The following is a 14,473-nucleotide window of genomic DNA, read 5'->3' as shown; positions in this document are numbered from 1 at the left end:
GAGTGTTCTGGCTGGTGATGTGTGTCATTATTACGCACAGTGGAAAACACAAGAGAAAGGCCATGCTGGAAGGCAGAAGCTGTTTGGTCAGTCCCCTAAGGAGAAAAGGAGTGATGAGGAAAACATAGCAGACACTGCAGGCAGGGGCGTCGGACTAGGGGGGAAAAGGGGACTGAGTACCTACCCAGGGCCCTCATGTGAGGACTGAGGAGGGCCCAAAAAGATGCTAGAATGAATAGCTGTGGATGAGGGGAGGGGCCCATAGAAAATGCATGACGCCCCTGACTGCAGGACTTGTCTCCTTGACCTCCTCGCCCGCCCTCCCCCAGTCCTCCAGCCGAGAGGTGGTGCTGGTGTGTCCCTGCGAGCTTTCTGCCCTTCGCTGAAACGCCAGACGAAGCAGAATGACACTTTGTTGACCCGGCATGTTGGGCCGCACATGGAGCTGCATGACGTGTGTGGCTGATCAATCTTACGGGACATCGTTTTAGCGCCGTTATTCTCATAAAGTCGAAGTCAAAGTAAGAAAATGCCCAAGAAAACGAAAGGAGACGCAGAGTGGGTGGGCGATGAAGTGGCCCCGGCATCTGGTGGTGAGATGACTCTAACGCTTTACGTTAGTGACAAGCTAGCCAGCAGGCTAGCTAAGTAGCCTTAGAGCTAACGTTAATCAATCAGTAATGTTAATGCCAAACTTCATTGAAAAATCTTCACTTTTTACTCTATCCTTCCTATTGTTAACGGCGTATGCCTGGTAATAAACTACTTTAGCTGTCTCATGAATCTTTAGCATCTTAGATCAATTCGGATGTTAAGACAAATGATTTAGAGACAACACTTGTAATAGAACCCCAACTTTTACAACAGATATCAATTGCACGTTAGCTAGTTAGCTAGCTAGCTAGATAACGTTATGTCAGATATGGCCGTAAACGCTAACAATATCGGTAACGTTAAATTGCCAAAGTGGCACGAAGAGGCGAACAGGGCTGAAACTATCAGTGTCTAACGTTAATCTAAACTAGACACATGTTAGATGGATGTTAGCGTTGTAACGCTATGCGATAGGTTTAGCCAAAGAATGTGAAATGTAGCTAAAGAAAGAATGTGAAATGTAGCTAAAGTTATCGACAAACAAGATCATATTTAATTGCTAGCTGTATTTGTGTTGGGTTTGGTGTAACATATACTCCGGGCTCATTTGCCAGCAAATGTTAATATACCAGCATTCACCAGTGTAATAGTAATACATGCATATACATATATATGTTAAGTGATAAACACACTTAAATGGAATGGAGAACGGCGTCATGTTTCACAGTGACTTCAACAAAGCACATTTGAGCTAACGTTAGCATTAAGGTCTATCCATTCATGGAAGTGATGGATATATCTAACGTTACTATCCGCAGGGACATGTGCAGTAGTGTGGCAGTTTAGTCTGTTTGACAGTGAAATCACATACTATTTGACTCTTGCCATTATTACTTTATATTTTCTGTAACTGTATTAAGCAGATAAAGTGCTAAAGAAATGAAACAATGACTGTAAGCCAAAAGTGCTGACTGTCAGGTTCAGGCTGTTTGAGGGGGAACCGTGTCAACCGTTAACGTTAGCTGGAAACGGTAAAGTAGAGATGTTTAACAGCTTCAGTCCCATTGGTTGTTTGAAAATGTTAGTGAGTGCAGACACTTAAGTCTTTATTGATTGCTATTCATTTAATTTATTAAACAGATGTTAAACGTTAGGGTTTTTATTTAAGTTTATTTTAACTTACACGTCCAATTCCGTTCTGTCCCCTGTTGAGAGACTATTTTGGGCTAGAAGTTATTTACAGATGTGAATTCCCTCAAAGAGCCAGCACTTAACATCATAGTCATTGTTTGATTCCAGACCCAGTTTGCAGAGCACACACCTGACCTCTGACAGTCTGTGTCCTATCATCTCTGACAACTGCCCCACTGATTTAATGACATTTTCTTCCAGCAGAAAAAACTGTGAAAAAGGGGAAGAAAGATAAAAAGGGGAAAAAGAGTGTGAGTACTGATTTGTATTGCATTGTACTTTTTGAAGTATTGAAATGCTTCCTAACGGTTGTGTAATCTCTGAGATATGTGTGGATGTTTTTCCCCAGTTCTTTGAGGAGCTCACCACAGATACCAAACCTGAGAAGGGAGACGACGAGGCTGTCAAAGACACACAAGGAAAACCGGTAATCTTCCTCTGAAAGTAGTAGTAGTCAGATGGCTGCTAGTACACTGTTAACAGCAACCTGCTGGCTAACGTAGCGTCGGAGGCTTCCAGCATGCGAGAGGTCTAGGTCTGTAGCAACATCCCCAGTCTGATCTCTGGTCTGCTTGACGAATATGAGCCCAGTGTATATTTCAGACCTGTACTGCACTCTACATGGAAGTGTGCTGGCAGTTTTTCGGTCTGCCCATAGATGCCCTGAGCCAACCTAAGGATCGGTGTCACCACTGATCTGGACCCATTTTAAATTTGCTATTGCTCTGCTGGCTGCTCTGCCACACACATGTCACGGCTGCTGCCCTCTACGAGGAGCTAGAGATCCATGCCTGGCAAATAACCTTTTTCCCCCACTGTAATAAGAACCTTAACAATTCTACCAGACTGTACTAGCTCTTCTATTATTTTCAGCTTTACCCACTTACTCATTATATCTACATTACTGAAGATTATTTATCTTAAATCTCATTGTGAAGATATTTTGTTAAAGCACCACTTGTCAACCCAATAATATCGCCACAGTATCGACATTGGGGTATTAGGACAAGAATATCCCCATATCTGATTTTCTCCATATCTCCCATTCCCTTTAAAAGCCAGGCGCGTTTGTACCTTGGAACATTGGTATTATGATGGTGGATTTGCACCGTAGTATTTGTAATCTTTGGCGTGTGTGTGTGTAACAAGCATAGTGTGCGCGTTGTCTGTGTTGGACAAGCCATTCTTTGTGAAAGGTGTTTATTGGCCTTTTTGTGTGTGGAAGGCTCTGAGCCAGAAGAGGCCACCCGGGTTCAGGATTAGGCATGTTACCAGGGACAGGGAAGCGGGGTGGAGAGGTGGTTACCTCCGCTGATGATGCACTGCAGCATGTTTCCTGACAAACAATGGCCCATGGCTCTCTCCGTTTTCAATTAACGCCAAGTTTGAAGGTTGTGATGTCACTCGAGGAGGATTAACGGCCCAGTTTCACACATACACACACGCCGCTACTTGTGATGTCACCATGCCGGAAACATAGGAGTTGATACCACTGCCAGGGAAATTCTACGGTTGTCGATACCCAATATGGTACCACAGTCAAAAACAAAACAACAAATGTTATGTAATCCTTTACAATTTGTAGTGTAGGGGGTGCAGGAGAGTGAGATTTCCTTTTTAATCTGGAAAAAAGGTCAGTGTTGAGGAACCCTAGCCCGCTGCTCAGAAGCCTGACCTCAGCACACAGCCAGCATACGCTAACCTCTTCATGAGTTTACCTGAAACTCCCAGACAGCAAGCATGTTCAGTTAGGCTGTTTCTCTCTGCCGTTGTTGTTTTCACATAGAACCGGGCTGCTTAATAGCTATAGTCAGTAGCTATCGTAGCTAACGTTAGGCTGTATGTGAAAAACAAGGGCAGAGAGAAACAGATTTACTCTCTGCTTGGGAGCTCCAGGTGAAATTGTGAAAGCCGTTGCCGTAGATATTCGGTAAGGCAGAAACTGACTGCCGTCGCGTGGTCAGAGAAAACCATGGTGTGCACGGAGATGTGCAAGGACATGAGGCGCCATTCCCCTCATGCTTGTAGGCTTTCTCCAGCATTTAGCGGCAGACTAGAACACTTGTGTACTGTCCTCGTCAGGTCAGGAAGAATCACATCTACGGTACCTGCGGTACAAGTCCACATTTTGGCATGGATTTGGTACCTTATGGATTGTGGTGACATCCCTAACAGTTACACACTCGGAGACAGACCTGCTAAATGTCAGGTGCACCGCTGCGACCAATGAAAATGTTTAGTGGCACCTGACAGATTTTTTTTGTCGCACTCCGGAAAGGATGTCTCGATGGGTCTTTGTTCCCGGACCCTAAATAATTTACTACCTGGAATTAGAGATGGTCCGATACCATTTTTTGCTTACCGATTCCGATACCTGAACTTGCGTATCGGCTGATACAGAGTACCGATCCGATACCAGTGTGTCATATATGTTATTAACAGCATGTTTTAACAGCTGTATACTACTATCCCTGTATGGATGTGATATGATTTCTATCTTTGTTGTCTGTCTGGCTCAGGTTAAACTCTTTGTAAATCATGAACAAACACAAACAATGAAAGCCACAGAACTTTCTTTTATCATCCAGTTTGACAGTCAGTTATAACGGAAAAAGAACATAAATAAACTACTTTTAATGTAGATTTTCTTTATGGCTGTATCGGATCGGTGCATGAACTCTAGTACTTCCTGCTACCGATACCAGCGTTTTAGGCAGTATCGGAGCCGGTATCGGACCCTCTCTACCTGGAATCAGACCGTTCTATTATTTTGACAGCTGGGACCAGGACCCTTGTAGAACCGAGAAAGGTCTGACTTGCACCCGACCGGACCCGGAGAACGCACACCCGATCGGCAGCGATTTGATCGCTGATTGCTATGAACATCACCATACAATTTGTTAAAACCAAACTTTGTGTCTCTCCCAATGTAACGTTAGCAGCCTTCCTCCCTGAGCCTGGCCACGTTGATGTAATCCATCCTCCCTCCTAGAAAGTTAATACTTTAATACTTTTTTTTTGTTGTTATTCCTCTCTTTCTGATCCAAACCGCATGGCCAATCCACTCGTCATTTTAGCTTAAAGTCCACTGGCTGTCCCGGTGACGCTGCTGTCACCGTGCTGTTGGGACAAGCGCGGCTCGTTTAGAATCAGCCTCGCGTCGAGCATCATAAAGACAACGCATGCACACAGACGGAGACAGGGACGTGCAGAGACATTTTGGGTGGCAGGGGTTTAAGGGAAAAAAGGCCTAAATAGTTAAATAATTTTTCATATGAAATTTAAACAAAACACTAAATATATTAACATAACTTTGACTACCATACCAATTGTATTGTTTAAATAGATTTAATAAATACTCAAGAAATAAGGTTAATCACCAACAGCAAAGGAAACTATAACACAATGTGCTACTAGTTTCAGTATATTTTCAGAATAGGTGACAATTCGCTAAGAATTTGTTTATTTTGCAAATGGCAATACATCATTTTAATTCTTTTTGGTGTTATTGGAATAAATAACACTTGAAAAAAAAGTTTTTTATAAAAAATCTTAACCAATAATGAAAAAAAAATCACTGTTATTAGATGAGGAGCCTACGATCAAAAGAGAGAGAGATTGGCATGGGGTACTTTCCATAAGATCATCTCTCAATGCAAATCACAGCAGCTATTAGGTGTGGGCCTATTTATTCCAAAGGCCAAGGGAACTTTATCAGGATGCATAGTATCCTGGATCCATGAAATAACTGGCCTTTAAAAATAAAAATCTGCCTGCCTCTATGGGAATTTAACATACGGGTGTACTTACTTATGTATTTTAAGGAAGAACATTTATTTATTTATTTATGGTACATTATTCATTCACGAAGAAAATTGGTGCCCTCAAAGGTTGGATTTTTCCTAATTTTTCAAATTAAGGCATTAAGATCAATTTCCAAAAGATGTTTCTTTATTCTTCTTTTTAGTCAACTTCATCATGGGTATGTAAACGTATGAGCACAACTGTTTAATAAAACGTGCATCCAGAAAAAAGGGCACTTTCTATCGAGGAGGAAAAAGGCCAGGTGCTCAAGCCCATTTCGATGTCTTGATGTCACACAGACAGATATGCACACACGCACACATAGCCCTTCTATCTCCACTCTGGTATTACTGGAACGGTGGTAATAGAACAGGACCCAGTTGAGTGTAAAGTGTGGAGCTGAGGCCTGGTTCCTCCACTCTACACACTCTGCTGTGATTGGTCCCCCATCAGGCTGCTCTCTGTGTGACAGCCATTGACACACACACACATATATATATATATATATATATATATATATATATATATATATATATATATATATATATATATATATATATATATATATATATACATATACGTAAATGTGACTTGAGCAACGTGTCTGAAAGTTGTAAGTCTTCTGGTAGCTGTGCCAAGAGAAATCTCAATCATTCCCAATCTTACAGAGACGGAGAGCGTAGGTATATGTAAGGAGATAACATGGGCACAGGCTAATTACTGCTAACTAACATGCTACTCAACATTAGTAATTAAACCTAAACAGCTAATGTAAGTTGAAACTGCCTGCGAGCTTCTCCTGTACTATACGGTAATTCCTCTACTGTGCGACAGTAAGTCGCGTGGTTATGACACAATCGTTAGCCTATTTTTATAAAAGCGTCTGCTACGGAGCCATAACGTGAGGTACAAGGTAATGGAGCCTTTTATCCATTGTCGTGTTTCTTTAGAAATAAACAATGGACAAATAGAGTCTTTAAACACTTCAGATGTAAAGTTATTCGCTGTCAAAGTGGCGCCAAAATGTATGCTAGTCAGTGAAATGCTTACGGGAACTGATCTCTTTGTAGCGTCAAAATGGAGCCATAGGAGGTTCGAGTTCTGAAGCTAAGCTTACCCCCTTGGTGACAGCCAGCGTGTGCTTTTGAGAGCGTATGTACACATCGGAGCAGTGACTCTGAGGTCTGGACACCCAGATTGGCAACATAACGTTACACAGCTTTATTTGTACAGCACATTTCAGCCACAAGGCAATTCGAAGTGTTTTACATAAAACATTAAAGAGCAGATAAAACCAATTAAAAACATTCATTAAGGAGAATATAAAAACCGCTTAAACAGAGTAATACAGGCATGAAATACAAGAATAAAAGTGAAAGTGCAGTGTAAGAAATGAACGATTACTTAAAAAAGGAAGCATCAACCAGAAAGGTCTTGATTTAAAAGAAGTGAGAGTTGCGGCAGACCTGCAGGTTTCTGAGAATAAGTTCCTGATATGTGGAGCATAGCAACTGAATGCTGCTTCTCCGTGTTTAGTTGTGACTCTGGGGACAGAAAGCATAGCTGACCCCCGATCCCCTGAGAGGTCTGGAGGGTTCATTCTGTAGCAGCAGATCAGAAATAAACCGTTCAGTGCTTTAGAACCCAACAGTGGGATAAACAGTGAGCATTTAACGAAACGTTAAGCCAGCCAGCCAGCCAGCTCGCTGCATTTCTGATCAACAAATGTCAATGCCAGCTTTGAAATGTGAAATTGAATTTGAAGCTGTTCTTTTCAGCCTCAGAAAAAGAAGAAAGACCGTCGGAAAGGCAAAGGCGGAGATGTGGATGATGATGATGAGGATGTCATGCTGAAGCTGAAGAAGCTCTCAGTGCAGGCTAGTGACGAGGAAGATGAGCCAGGTAGGATATGTTGAGACTTCTCCTAGAAATGCATTCTCCTTCTTATTCTCGCGTTTGTACAGTCGTTGTAATGTTGTTTCTTTTCCACAGTCGTGGCCCCCAAGAAAGGAAACAAGAAGACTAAGGTTAGTATCCGTCTACATGGCCCGCTGTGCTCACTCTCACATGTTGCAGAGGAAAGGCCATTACACTAGGGTTGGCTACCGAAACCCGGTTCCACTATGGAACCAGTTCCTACGCAACCGGTAGGAATCGGACCGGATTAGAACGCAAATTTCGGTTCCTCATTTTGGTTCCACTTAATGTGTCGACTGAAATATTTTCCCCTCTGTCGCTCCCGAAACGGATGTAAAAATATCACATTTCTGTGTAGTCTACCGTTAGCTAGCTACCGTAAATGTAGGCTACTTTTAAAATGCCATATTTTCCGTCAGGGCTCACCAAAACGGACGTAAAAGCATATTAACCATTCACTGCAAAAAATCCAAACGATACCCAACCCTACGTTACACACCGGGGGCGTGACGAATTAGCCAAGCGAAAGCGCCAAAATAATTCGCCTGGGAATCAAAACTGTTCACGATGGCAACCGTTGCGATTTTGCGACCGTTTTGAATAAAGTTTGGGATATTCGTGTCAGCCCATCTACCATGTCGGTGGGACAGCTGCTGAGAGAGAGAGAGAGAGAGAGAGAGAGAGAGAGAGAAAGTGACGGAGACGCAGTGTGAGTGGATGAGAGAGGGCAGAGGAGAGTTAACGTTTGTCAGTGAAGATGTCAAGCGATTGTACAGCGGCTAGAGTCTGCAGCCTAAGCACAAATTAACGCAGCTCCTCAAAACCGTTGCGAAAGCTCTGAAAAATCAACCTTGTTTCGGGGGAAAAAAATGAGGTCACTTTATCGGTGTGTAATAGTCTCTGTGTGAAAGTGCTGGTGACAAAAACAACAGTTTGAAAAATATATTGACGTGCAAATTAATCGCACGAAAAACCCCGTCCTCGTTGTGTAAAACTTAAAGCGGCTGTGGTCTCCTTCAGGGGGGAAACATCTTTGCTGCTCTCAGCCAGGGCCAGAGTGATGAGGATGAGGAAGCCGACTTGGATGAAGATGACGATAAACCAGCAGAAAAGGTACAGTGCTGTTTTTCTCATGGCTTGAAATTACCCCCAAACAAATGCAGCACGAGTCAGTGTGGTGTTCACTGATCTCATCTCTGGATCTTGCACTTCTCAGTGTTGACATGATGCTACCTTTTGGCTGGAGCGGACTATTTTAGTTGTTTTGGAGGGGTGGGAGGTTGGCACACATTTCCTAAAGGGCCCTTAGTGTGGAAGATTTAAAGTGGCAACATGCAAATAAATCTAAGAAATAAAGTGAAATACCGACATTGATTTTTTTTTTTTTTTTTAAGATTATGTTATGGGGCATTTTCGGCCTTTATTTTGACAGGAATGTTGAAGACATGAAAGGGGAGAGACATGCAGCAAAAGGCCACAGGTCAGAGTCGAGTCCCGGGCCCGCTGTGTCGAGGAGTAAACCAAATATAAAATATATCTAAATATGAGCGCCCGCTCTACCAACTGAGCTATACGGGCGCCCTACAGTAGACATTGTTATATGTATTTCCTTTTCATATGTTGATGGAAACGCGTTTGTCGAATAACTAAAGATTTAGCCCTAGTATCATGCAGCCTTAGCTTTAGCTTAGCCCTTAGCCCTCCGTCTTCCATCTTCAGACCCAAGGTTTTCAGTGAAGAAATAAGAATCAATTTTGAATTGGGAATCGTGACCACAAGAATCAGAATCAAGAGATACCAAAAGATTTACACCACTACCGAAGCGGTTCCATAAAGGTTAATTCAAGCTCACTCAATCAGACTCGTTCAAGCAGTCAAGATAAGTGAAAGTTGACTGTCGATTAAACGCTGCTACCCTCGCTAGTCGTCACCAGAAATGCTAGTCTGTTAAGCTTATTAAAATAATTTTATGAACAGGGTTATTTCTGCATAGAGGAATGTTTGCCGCCCCCAAAAAAAAAAAAGAGGTTTTAGCCTGTGCCAAAGGAAAATCCCCAGTGCCAAATAGTGTTGACGAACTGACCGAAGAGCCGGTTAATTAACCCGACTCGTGTCACTGAGCCGGGAGAATCGAGTGCCATACGTCAATGAACCGACTCACTCCTGCGGAGGTCGCAGTGCCTCTGGAACGCAGAGCCAGACACGCCTGTTGGAAAATAGGGCTTAGGGAATCTCAGTTTGGACTCTCGCGGTGTGTTGATCTTGCTCTGGACACCTTTTTTAATTGCATGCATTTGTAATGTCTGAGTTTTTAACTGGGCTAACCTCTTTAGTCACCAGAACATGATAAAGACGAGAAGCCAAAGAAGGGGAAGAAAGAGCAGCAGAAGGCAAGTAATAAGCATTGATGTTAGCTCACTTCTTTATCATGTTAATGTCATTTTCAGCACGGTAACCCAAGTGTGGTTGAACTTTATCCATGTAGAAAGGCAAACCTGCTGAACGAGCACGCAGCGAGGATGAAGATGAGGAGGAGGAGGAGGAGAGTGATGGCGGTGACATGATGAAGGTATGTCTGTCTTCCAGCAGCTGTCGGTTCTCCCCCTCTGCACTGGATCAGAGTGCTAACGTAATCTGTCTGGCTGTTACCATCAGTGTGCTAACGTTTCTCCTGTCTGGCTGTTACCGTCAGTGCGCTAACGTTTCTCCTGTCTGGCTGTTACCGTCAGTGCGCTAACGTTTCTCCTGTCTGGCTGTTACTATCAGTGTGCTAACGTTTCTCCTGTCTGGCTGTTACCATCAGTGTGCTAACGTTTCTCCTGTCTGGCTGTTACCATCAGTGCGCTAACGTTTCTCCTGTCTGGCTGTTACCGTCAGTGTGCTAACGTTTCTCCTGTCTGGCTGTTATCATCAGTGTGCTAACGTTTCTCCTGTCTGGCTGTTACCATCAGTGTGCTAACGTTTCTCCTGTCTGGCTGTTACCATCAGTGTGCTAACGTTTCTCCTGTCTGGCTGATACCATCAGAGTGCTAACGTTTCTCCTGTCTGGCTGATACCATCAGAGTGCTAACGTTTCTCCTGTCTGGCTGATACCATCAGAGTGCTAACGTTTCTCCTGTCTGGCTGTTACCATCAGAGTGCTAACGTTTCTCCTGTCTGGCTGTAACCATCAGAGTGCTAACGTTTCTCCTGTCTGGCTGTTACCATCAGTGTGCTAACGTTTCTCCTGTCTGGCTGTTACCATCAGAGTGCTAACGTTTCTCCTGTCTGGCTGTAACCATCAGAGTGCTAACGTTTCTCCTGTCTGGCTGTTACCATCAGTGTGCTAACGTTTCTCCTGTCTGGCTGTTACCATCAGAGTGCTAACGTTTCTCCTGTCTGGCTGATACCATCAGAGTGCTAACGTTTCTCCTGTCTGGCTGATACCATCAGAGTGCTAACGTTTCTCCTGTCTGGCTGTAACCATCAGAGTGCTAACGTTTCTCCTGTCTGGCTGTAACCATCAGAGTGCTAACGTTTCTCCTGTCTGGCTGTTACCATCAGTGTGCTAACGTTTCTCCTGTCTGGCTGTTACCATCAGAGTGCTAACGTTTCTCCTGTCTGGCTGTAACCATCAGAGTGCTAACGTTTCTCCTGTCTGGCTGTTACCATCAGTGTGCTAACGTTTCTCCTGTCTGGCTGTTACCATCAGAGTGCTAACGTTTCTCCTGTCTGGCTGAGACCATCAGAGTGCTAACGTTTCTCCTGTCTGGCTGATACCATCAGAGTGCTAACGTTTCTCCTGTCTGGCTGATACCATCAGAGTGCTAACGTTTCTCCTGTCTGGCTGATACCATCAGAGTGCTAACGTTTCTCCTGTCTGGCTGATACCATCAGAGTGCTAACGTTTCTCCTGTCTGGCTGTTACCATCAGAGTGCTAACGTTTCTCCTGTCTGGCTGTAACCATCAGAGTGCTAACGTTTCTCCTGTCTGGCTGTTACCATCAGTGTGCTAACGTTTCTCCTGTCTGGCTGTTACCATCAGAGTGCTAACGTTTCTCCTGTCTGGCTGTAACCATCAGAGTGCTAACGTTTCTCCTGTCTGGCTGTTACCATCAGTGTGCTAACGTTTCTCCTGTCTGGCTGTTACCATCAGAGTGCTAACGTTTCTCCTGTCTGGCTGTTACCATCAGTGTGCTAACGTTTCTCCTGTCTGGCTGTTACCATCAGAGTGCTAACGTTTCTCCTGTCTGGCTGTTACCATCAGAGTGCTAACGTTTCTCCTGTCTGGCTGAGACCATCAGAGTGCTAACGTTTCTCCTGTCTGGCTGTTACCATCAGAGTGCTAACGTTTCTCCTGTCTGGCTGTTACCATCAGAGTGCTAACGTTTCTCCTGTCTGGCTGTAACCATCAGAGTGCTAACGTTTCTCCTGTCTGGCTGTTACCATCAGAGTGCTAACGTTTCTCCTGTCTGGCTGTTACCATCAGAGTGCTAACGTTTCTCCTGTCTGGCTGTTACCATCAGAGTGCAGAGGATGTGATAGCAGATCAGGCCAAGCAGCAGGAAGACGACCCGTATGCTAACCTCACCAAAAAGGAGAAGAAGAAGAAAAAGAAACGGGTAATTATGTCATTAAATGTGCTGTTACGATGCACTCGTTATATACACCACGTGAAAACAGTTGTGTAATGCAGTGGTAAACGGCTGCACTCCCTCTCAGGGATTTTTAGGGATGCACAGCTAGCGATGTTGTGTTGTGTATCTGTGTTCCAGATGGAATATGAGCGTCAGGTGGCCAGTGTTCGTGCTCAGGATGCCTTGGAGGGAGATTTCTCTATTTCCCAGGCGGAGATGTCCTCCAGACAGGCCATGCTGGAGAACGCCTCTGATATCAAGGTTCTCTACTTCCATCATGTTGTGTTCTCTGACATGTGAACCTCCATTATAAGAATATTGTTTCAAAGCTCTTAAGATGCTTTTAAGAATGAAAACTTTTTGGAAAACGCTGCATGCGGTGCAGAACTATGTACTGAAGGTGTGTTCTGTAGCTGGAGAGGTTTAGCATGTGCTCTGTTAGTGACTGTGTGTGTGTGTGTGTGTGTGTGGGTGTGGTGTAGCTGGAGAGGTTCAGCATATCTGCTCATGGCAAGGAGCTGTTCGTCAACGCTGACCTTCTGGTCGTAGCAGGAAGAAGATATGGTTTAGTTGGACCAAATGGGTAAATATCTTTTAGTTTTTTTTTCCTTTATCTGACTGTGAATACTTGATGATCAGGTGTTGGGTTGGATATGTAACCATCAGAACAAGGTTGGGGTTGGTTTAGAGGACCAACGTCGTGAAGATGCTCTCTGACGTACCTCTGTAGTGAATTTGCAGCCATAACCCAGCAAAAGGCCAACATAGCCAATTTGTCTCTCTTTCTCTTCATTCTTCTCCTCAGCACCTTCTCATTAATGTTACGGCTGCCATTACACAAACAAAAATAATAACAACAGTGATAAAACATCTATTTAAAACAATGTTTGCATCAGCCCAGTATGCAGTACTATACTCATGGAAATTGACTTGATCCTGTGTTTTACTGCATGGAATCGACCTGTAATGTGAAGTGTGCAGGCTTCCTGCTGCTGTCTGTGTCTCTGTTCACTGTCCACTTGTCTCTGTCTCGTCCTCAGCAAAGGAAAGACCACACTACTGAAACACATCGCCAACCGAGCTCTCAGCATCCCCCCCAACATCGACGTGCTGCTCTGTGAACAAGGTGAGGGACCTGTGTCTCTGTCCCTCTGTCTGTCTCTCTCCCTATGTTTCTGTCCTCTGTCTGCCTCTGTCTCTCTACCTGTTTCTGTCCCTCTGTCTGTCTTTGTCCCTCTCTCTCCCTCTGTCTGTTATCTCCCTCTGTTTTTTTCCCTCTGTCTCTATCCCTCTCCCTCTGTCTTTGTTTCTGTCCCTCTTTCTGTCTCTGTCAATCTGTCTGTCTTTATCCCTCTGTCTCTGTTCTCTGTCTGTCAATTCAAGTTGCTTTATTGGCATGAACAGAGAACATGTTGTTGCCAAAGCAGTTTACAGAAAAAGCATACATAGTACATCTCACATATTAAATACATACAGTAGGTGTCACATGGATTCTATACTGCACTGATCGTTATACAACATTACAAAACAATTACATAACACAATATAATACTTAACCGTTTTGTACAATAAAATTACTGTACGATACCTAACCAATCTTTAATGTTGGGATCTTATAGTGGTGAGTCCCTCAGGTTGTGGCAGGCTGATACATGTGGAGCTGCTGTCCCTCTGTCTCTGTCCGTTTGTCTCTGTCCCACTCTCTGTCTCTGTCCCACAGTCTGTGTGGTCTCTGACTGTGTCCTCTTGTCCTGTGTGTGTCCCAGAGGTGGTAGCAGACGAGACCCCGGCGGTGCAGGCGGTGCTGAAGGCAGACACGCGACGTCTGAAGCTTCTGGAGGAGGAGAGACAGCTGCAGGCCCTGCTGGAGAAGGGAGAGGACAGCGTGGCTGAGAGGCTGGACAAGGTCAGAGACGGCCTGTCCCTGTGTCTAACACACACCGTCACACACATGTTTTCATTGAAGCTCTGTTAGCATTCTCCTAGTCTATGTCGCCAACGTTTCATTTGTTGGATAGTCCCGGTGCCGTCGGAGGTTCCTTTTGTTTTTCCTACATTTTCGGCCGGATGTCCGCTATCTTCCTCTTCCTTTGTGTTGGCGTTCTAAACTGCGGTGGATTTCTGAGGACCATGGTTAAGGGTAAATCCAGACAGCTAGCTAGACTATCTGTCCAATCTGAGTTTTCTGTTGCACGACTAAAACTACTTTTGAACGTACACACGTTCCACCAAACCAAGTTCCTTCCAGAGGCTATTTTGCAGAGGCACCGTGGCTCCGCCCGGTGCTTAGCGCTGCCCAAGACCATTACGATTGGTTTAAAGAAATGCCAATAAACCAGTGCAGGTTTTTC

At 44.2% G+C, this 14,473-nt stretch overlaps 1 protein-coding gene across 2 annotated transcripts in view; it reads left to right on the top strand.

The window, feature by feature from the left end:
- The first annotated feature begins 332 nt into the window (after window positions 1–332).
- The window catches only part of abcf1 (ATP-binding cassette, sub-family F (GCN20), member 1), a 23,438-nt gene continuing 9,297 nt past the window's right edge, over window positions 333–14,473 (top strand). The window contains exons 1-13 of one of the 2 annotated variants that reach the window (XM_028598463.1): window positions 333–593; window positions 1,990–2,036; window positions 2,135–2,212; window positions 7,368–7,491; window positions 7,582–7,616; window positions 8,527–8,619; window positions 9,840–9,896; window positions 9,992–10,075; window positions 12,012–12,107; window positions 12,261–12,383; window positions 12,605–12,705; window positions 13,163–13,248; window positions 13,889–14,028. In XM_028598463.1, the coding sequence (XP_028454264.1) occupies window positions 530–593; window positions 1,990–2,036; window positions 2,135–2,212; window positions 7,368–7,491; window positions 7,582–7,616; window positions 8,527–8,619; window positions 9,840–9,896; window positions 9,992–10,075; window positions 12,012–12,107; window positions 12,261–12,383; window positions 12,605–12,705; window positions 13,163–13,248; window positions 13,889–14,028 (1,128 nt within the window). In that variant the 5' untranslated portion in view covers window positions 333–529. Of the gene's footprint in view, window positions 594–1,986; window positions 2,037–2,134; window positions 2,213–7,367; window positions 7,492–7,581; window positions 7,617–8,526; window positions 8,620–9,839; window positions 9,897–9,991; window positions 10,076–12,011; window positions 12,108–12,260; window positions 12,384–12,604; window positions 12,706–13,162; window positions 13,249–13,888; window positions 14,029–14,473 lie in introns of both variants that reach the window. The other variant, XM_028598462.1, reaches the window with a different exon arrangement.

This window comes from Perca flavescens, chromosome 14 (assembly GCF_004354835.1).
Source record: "Perca flavescens isolate YP-PL-M2 chromosome 14, PFLA_1.0, whole genome shotgun sequence".
In the NCBI taxonomy this organism is placed as follows: domain Eukaryota; kingdom Metazoa; phylum Chordata; class Actinopteri; order Perciformes; family Percidae; genus Perca; species Perca flavescens.
Note: the sequence above shows the minus strand (reverse complement) of the source record. Positions and strands in the feature narration are given on the sequence as shown.